This window comes from Primulina tabacum, chromosome 1 (assembly GCF_025594145.1).
Source record: "Primulina tabacum isolate GXHZ01 chromosome 1, ASM2559414v2, whole genome shotgun sequence".
Lineage (NCBI taxonomy): Eukaryota > Viridiplantae > Streptophyta > Magnoliopsida > Lamiales > Gesneriaceae > Primulina > Primulina tabacum.
Window position 1 is genome coordinate 9592844 of NC_134550.1, and position 8054 is coordinate 9600897.

General features: G+C 36.2%; 1 protein-coding gene across 1 annotated transcript; it reads right to left on the minus strand.

Moving 5' to 3' along the window:
* Nucleotides 1-546: 546 nt before the first annotated feature.
* On the minus strand, nucleotides 547-1281 carry LOC142504454 (rust resistance kinase Lr10-like). The gene has a single exon (XM_075617319.1). The coding sequence runs from the start codon at nucleotides 1279-1281 to the stop codon at nucleotides 547-549; it is 735 nt and encodes a 244-aa protein (XP_075473434.1).
* Between the last annotated feature and the right edge of the window lie 6773 nt (nucleotides 1282-8054).

Below are 8054 nucleotides of genomic sequence, written 5' to 3' on the forward strand. Positions count from 1 at the left end.
TTAAACCAAGAAGAATGAATGAATGCGCCAAACAGATTCTAGCACTATCACAAAGAAAGATGATGGTTCAGACGGAAACTTTTTGCACCACAAAAATGACAATGAGAAAAGTGATCCAATATGTGAAAATAGCCAAAATCACTCTCAGAAACTGAAACACAAAACATGTTGCAACAGAGAAATCGCAGAAACGAATTGAAGAAATACAAACTATTAATATTTACACCCAAAAGAAAAGAATTAAACCACAATAAGTAAATAGTAGCAAAAAAGAAGAAGAAGAAGACAACTCACAGGTACACATGCAAGTCTTAATGGTTAAATATTTTTTTTAAAAAAATGAAATAAGAAATTATTTTAGTTACCATAAAACATTACATCAATATCTTCGAAAGGGAATCTCCCAGAAGACAACTTAAATTTAGCTTATGAATTTTCAACACTATCATGTTTACATAGTGATCATAAGGAGCCAAACATAATAATTTATAGTTTAAAAACACGCATGGCAAGAAATAAGGGAGCAAAGAACAAGCAGACCTATGTTTACACAGAGCTTAGAGTATCATCAAACAAGGTTACGGAATCAGAGTATGTCTCCCATTCGTCGTCCTCATTTTCTGCAACTTGTTGGGATAATTCCGAGGGCTGAGGTGGGATTTGCAATACTTCAGTGTTACTTTCCAGCATTTCCAATACTTTACTCATCGAGGGTCGATCATCTGGACTCATTTGTATGCACCACAACGCAGCTATTGTCATCCTATTGATTTTCCCCCTACATTCATCATCAGTTTGATCAGCATCTCCGATGTCGACATCTTTTCCTTTGTTGACGCGATCATAAATCCAATCTGGAAAATATTTGCTGGCATTTTGATCGTTTGCTGTCAAGTCCTGTCTTAGGCCGACCATTTCCATTAGAAGCATTCCAAAGCTATAGACGTCGGCCTTAAATGAGACCCCTCCGATGCTTCTGTTGATCAACTCAGGAGCCACATAACATATCGTTCCCCGAGCAGCAGTGAGGGTAACGATATTTTTCTCTGTTAAATAAGCTTTCGCAAGCCCAAAATCGGAGATTTTTGGGGTGAAATTTTCAGTTAAAAGTATGTTGTGTGGCTTGATGTCAAAATGCAATATTTGAATGTTACAACCCCGGTGCAGATACTCGATCCCTCGTGCTACTCCAACTGCGATCTTATACTTTGTGTCCCAGCTTAATGAACCATCATCACTTTCTCGATTAAAGATGTACTTCTCGAGTGAACCATTAGACATGAATGTTAGCCAAGATCGAGAAGATCGGATCACAAAAATTAATTTCTTGTGATTTCAATCATCTCTTCTTCACAGGATCGATTGTTCTACGTATTTAACACGAATTAATTAATTACAACACACAGAAATTAGAGATTATCCTTGAAGCGTGTTTTCGATCTTTCTCTGCACTAGATCTACGCTCCAAACCTCCAAGCCTTCTCCGGTATTCTCTCAAACTCTAAACATAGGATTGTGTGTGGTCACTTATTACAATATCACATATATATAATATATATTTGTAATATCTTGTAACATAAAAGATAATGACAATATCTTTTTAAAATATAAATTTAAATGGACAGAATATATTATATCATGTCTAGAAGATTAGATGATAAACTTCCATGTAATATAATAGTCCAGATAAATTTATCCCACATATACCATAAATTATAACTCATATAATTTATCCGAGTTTATATTAGAGCCACCAAAGGGACCTGGTCGGATTCAATTAAATTAAGTTCCAATAAATTAATTTGATCCAATCAACTCATGATTAATCAAAATAATTTATTAATCTTATTCTACTCCACTAAAAGAATAAGATTGCACTATCAAATTAATTGATATTACTGAAGCACAAAATCAATAATTATATCCTCTGATTTATCGACCCAACATATCACCCATGTCGATCAATTAGAACATCTAAGACAGGGTATCATGACCATATATCTCATATTAGATATTCATAGCTTCTCAACCCTCATCTTCTTTTTGACAGTCCCATGTGATCACATCACATAATTAACTCAACAAGAATGTTGAATTACTGAGCTCAGATTTTACTGTCTTCTAGAAGAACTTGTGAGTTTATGATCATACCTATTGACTAGATGACAGATTCCATATTACGAACATATGTTCTTTGTTATTTCATTTTGATTCCCAAAACATCGAGATATTGACCAATAGTTTGGTCTTACTAATTGATGTATCAAAGAACTTCAAGTTAGTAATCAAAGTTCATTATCCGCTCAGGATTAAGGTGTTATGTACGACAGTCTAGTGATTTTGAATTAGTATGGTCAAATCAAATTCAAATCTCACGTGGTCCAGTCCAATACAACAAAATGTATCCCTAATTTTATTACCAAACCAAAGATAGGCTTCAATAATATTGAGACGATCTTATCAAAATAATTTGTCCTAATTTATTTACCGATCGTGGACAATAAAACTTTGGATTGAATTACAAATTGAATCTTTCTGTGTTTAACGACTTAAACACTCAATTTATAATAATACAACAATCCAATGGACATATGCATTGCTCAAAATAAATTTATTTAAACAAACAAATGAACATTATTCTAATTTCAAAATGTCATCAACATATAACAAAAGTACTCGATGGGCATCATACTATCGAACATTATTTTATCCTCCCACTTGCCCTAGATTAAACGAGTCATGTCTAGTACACCCATATTTCGAATATGTTCCTCAAAAGCTCTAGCAGGTAAGCTTTTGGTGAAAGGATCAACAAGATTTTCAGCAGATGCTATCTTGCACACTGTCACGTCTCCTCGTTGAATAATATCCCTCACTAGGTGATATTTTCGTTCAATGTGTTTTCCACGCTGATGGTTTCTTGGTTCTTTTGCATTTGCAACTGCACCACTGTTATCACAATATAAAATAATGGCATTTGATGCAGTAGGAACAACCTCAAGGCTTAGCAAAAACTTTTTCAGCCAAACGGCTTCTTTTGCTGCTTCACAAGCCGCTACATACTCCGCTTCCATTGTCGAATAAGCAATACATGATTGCTTGATACTCCTCCAAACAACGGCACCACCACCCAATGTGAACACAGATCCTGATGTGAATTTACGAGAATCTCTATCAGCTTGAAAATCAGAATCAGTATAAGCCACATGTGCCAACTCTGAAGCCGAATAAACCAACATATACCCTCTAGTTCTGCGAAGATACTTGAGAATATGCTTTACAACAATCCAGTGCTCTGGTCCTGGGTTTGACTGATATCTACTAACAATCCCAACAGCATAACAAATATCTGGTCGAGTTCATAACATAGCATACATAAGACTTCCTACAGCCGAAGCATAGGGAACTCTTTTCATGTATTCCACTTCACTTGGATTCTTGGGATTGTGGTCCTTTGACAAGTGAATTCCATGTCTAAAAGGTATTTGACATTTCTTGGAATTTTGCATTACATACCTCACCAATATTTTATCAACATATGAAGATTGAGATAAAGCAATCTGTTTGTTCTTCCTATCCCGAAGGATTTGGATACCTAGAACATAACTTGTTTCTCCCAAGTCTTTCATGTCAAATTGTTGAGACAAACAATTTTTGGCAGATGTCATCACCCCTACATTATTCCCAATAAGTAGGATGTCATTCACATATAGCACAAGAAAAATCACCTTGTCATCCAAAATTTTCTTATTGACACAAGGCTCATCAAGATTTTGATCGAAACCATAATCTTTCACAGATTGATCAAATATGATGTTCCAAGACCTAGACGCCTGCTTAAGTCCATAAATAGACTTTTTCAGTTTGCATACTTTATGCTCTTGACCGTTGTGAATAAAACCATCTGGTTGTACCATATAAATGGTTTTGTCAAGATTTCCATTAAGAAATGCTGTCTTGACATCCATTTGCCACACCTCATAATCAAAATGAGCTGCAATGGATAAGAGTATCCGAATAGACTTTATCATAGCCACAGGTGAGAAGGTTTCATCGTAATCGATTCCTTCTCGTTGGCTAAAACCTTTGGCTACCAATCTAGCCTTAAATGTCTCCATTTTTCCGTCTATTCCTCTCTTTCTCTTGTAGACCCACTTACACCCTATAGGTTTCACCCCTTCAGGAATGTCTACAAGAACCCAAACGGAGTTAGTGTACATGGATCTCATTTCTGATTCCATGGCACTCCTCCATTGGTCAGCGTCAACATCCTCCATAGCTTCTTTGTACGTGATGGGATCCTCCTCTTGTTCAATGGAAACCGCATCAAACGATTCTCCATAGAGCAAGTATCTAGAAGGTTGTCAAATGACCCTCCCACTACGTCTAAGTTGTGGAGGTTCTTGGTTGATTGGAATTGATTGTCGTTGTCTTAAATTCTCTTCTTGACCATTTCCTTCATTCTCCATTTGGATATGATGGGGTGACCGATCATTGGAACCAATGTCTTCTACCACTTCATTTGTTTGGAAACCAATGGTTAATGGTAGTAGAAATGTGAATTCAAACTGAGTAGGTTCAGTGCGGATCTCTGGAGTAGATGATTTAGCAATCTCTTCCAAAAGAACCTTACTCTTTGATTCACTCTCTTCTATGTGCTTGTCCTCTAAGAAGGTTGCATTTGTACTTACAAATATCTTCTTGTCTTGAGGTCTATAGAAGTAATATCCTCTTGTTCCCTTAGGATATCCAACAAACATGCATAATTTTGATCTAGGTTCCATTTTATCCATCTTTCTCTTTAGCACATAAGCATGACATCCCCATATCCGAATATGTCTTAGATTAGGCACGCGCCCATTCCACAATTCAAGAGGTGTCTTAGAGACAGACTTAGAAGGAACCATGTTCAATAAGTATATTATTGCAGTTTGGATAGCACATACCCAAAAAGATGTACCGAGCTTAGAGAAACTTATCATGGATCTAACCATGTCCAACAAAGTCTTATTTCTCCTTTCAGAGACACCATTCTGCTGAGGTGTAGCTGGTACACTCAATTGGGATATCATCCCATTATCTGATAAGTATGTTCTAAAGTCATTGGATAGATACTCGCCACCTCTGTCTGATCGAATTGTTTTTATGCTCTTACCTAATTGTTTTTCCACTTCATTTCTGAATTTCTTGAACTTTTCAAAAGATTCAGATTTGTGGGACATTAGGTAAACATAACCGTATCTAAAGTAATCATCAGTGAAGGTGATGAAATACTCAAATCCACCTCTAGCTTGTACACTAATTGGTCCACATACATCAGTGTGCACTAAATCCAAAACTTCATTGGCTCTATGTCCTTTAGATTTAAAAGATTTCTTAGTCATCTTATCTTCCAAACAGGATTCACATACAGGCAAGGATTACACCTTTAAATTACTTAAAGGACCATCTTTTACCAACCGTTGAATTCTATTAAGATTGATATGACCAAGTCTCAAGTGCCACAATTAAGTTTCATTAGTGGGAGACAATTTAATTCGTTTGTTGGATTCAATGTGATGCAAAGAGCTGTCATCATGTTTTAAGACATACAAATCGTTATTCAAATGTCCCTTGCAAATAAGGGCTTTATTCAAGGTAATATCAACCACCATTGTGAAAAAATGGACATAATATCTTTGTCTAAACAATAAAGCAACATAAATCAAATTTCTAATGATCTCCGGAACATAATAACAATGTCTTAAAAGCAAATGTTTATTATTCAAAAAATAAAGATAAACAATTCCAACAGCTTTTGCAGACACCATAGCTCCTGTGTCAACTCTTAGAGTATGTTCCCCTTCATTGAGGCTTCTGGTTACTTGGAATCCCTGCAAAGTATTGCATATATGATTAGTGGCCCAGAATCTACAATCCAAGTATCAGTAGAATCAACCACTAAACAAGACTCAATAAATGATAACTCACCACTAGCTTGCTTCTTGGAAGCAAGATATTCTTGGCAGTTTCTCTTCCAATGACCATTTTCTCCACAATGGAAACATTTTCCCTTAGGCTTGCCATCTACCTTGACCTTCTTTTCATTTTGTTGTGGACTCTTCTTGTTGGGCTTCTTCCTCTTATTCCCATTTTTACCTTTCGGCTTGGAATAAGATGGCCCAGCAGAAGCAACAACAAATTCATCACCAGTTTTAGTCTTAAGAACACTTTCAGCATTTTGGAGTTCTTTCATTAGCTCAGTCAGGGACATTTTTAGCTTATTCATGTTATAGCTAACTTTAAACCGTGAGAACATCTCAAGGAGAGTCTCAAGTGCCATGTCAACCCGAGTCTCTGATTTGATTTCAGCCCCTAACATCTCAGCCACGTTAAACTGAGCGATCAATGCAAGCATATGATCTCTAACGGGCGTCCGAGGTTTCATGTGCATGTTCATAATGGTTCTAATGGCTGTTTGTCGTGCCTGACGTCCTTGATGCTCAAACATTTCTTGGAGGTTATCCATGATTTTTGTAGCAGTGTCCATGTTCTGATGTTTCTGTTGCAGCACATTTGAGATGAATCTCATCAGAGCTGATCCACTTATCATAAGCCTGCCTTTGAGCTGATGTGGACTCCGCCGTAGGCACCGATGGACAGGGTTCATTGAGCACATATTTGTGTTTCTCCGCAGTTAAGACAATCAACAAATTACGTTTCCAATCAATGTAATTTTCTCCGATTAGTTGGTTGTTGGTTAATATCATAGACAGTGAATTTTCAGTCATTTTTCCGAAATTAAAATAAATTTAAATGAGCAATGCAATAAATAAAATTATGTGTTATGCATGAAATGGATTTGTAGATCCCAAAACACTACTACAACACAACAATTTACCTAAAACTCCAAAATACACAATTTTTTCTTTAGGAAAAAAACACGTTATTTATAGCTAGGCTGAGACCCTCCCACTCAATTCAATACCACTAAATTCAATATATCTAGCAACTCATGCAATATCAATTTAATATTGCTTGATTTTGGCCATCAAAAGATATCGTAAGAATATTCTATAGGAATCTCACAATATCATTGACTTAAGTGTATACCCTTAAATTAATTATTTATCAAGTACCAAATTAATTATGTCACCTATAGGGTGGTCACAATTAATTTTACTATAAAATAATTATAATAATGGGTTCAATCAAGTAACCAAAACAATGTAGCCCTCCTATAGGGAGACCAATAAAATTGGCACGATGCATACATATATTCTTACTAATGGACTAAGAAGAGAGACCGTCGACTTATTTAAAATATACCCTCTCACACTTAATATTTAAATTTAATTTTGGGTTTTATCCGATTAATAAAATCATGAATATTTTAACTCTTAAAATAGTTCAATTATTAATCATAATATTTATTCTCTAAACTAAAAATTAGAATAGAAAATAAATAAAATTTTATGCATGACAATATGGTACCTAAAGCGGTGTTTATGCAATCTACATGACATGATGCATGAATGACAATTAATTTCGTAATTAAAGCAATATAAGCAATAATTAAGCAAGAACAAATTTATGGCCCAACCTAGACACAAAAAAAAATTAAAGATCTAATTGATCCCAATTTGGCCCAATTCTTCAATTTTTTAAAAAATGTGTCCAGTCCAAGTTATTAATCCAGCAACCTGGTTTGGCCCATGAATAATTTTCCAGATCCGACCCGAAAGCCCATGGCCAGAACCTGCGATCCATCTTCTGCAACCCTACAGAAAATGTTGCCGCCACCGCCGCCACCGCCGCCACCGCTAGAATCGCCAGAAACCTGCGGACGTGAAGATCTCCACCGCGCCAGTCACTGGGAAACCACCGAGAAACCATATCCATTTCGAAATCGAAAATAGATGCCCGATTTTTCCAGATCCAGCACATAAAAATGGTGATTTTCGCATCTCTTTCGCGCCCGCTCGACCGTGAAGAACAACGCATGTGAAGGACCGCAAACCACCTTCACATACATTCCTCATCCTCGCGGCCGCGTGCTTTCGATTGTGCAATCC

Coding starts and splice junctions, on each gene's coding strand:
- LOC142504454 (XM_075617319.1), bottom strand. CDS start 1,281: ATGTCTAATGGTTCACTCGAGAAGTACATCTTTAATCGAGAAAGTGAT.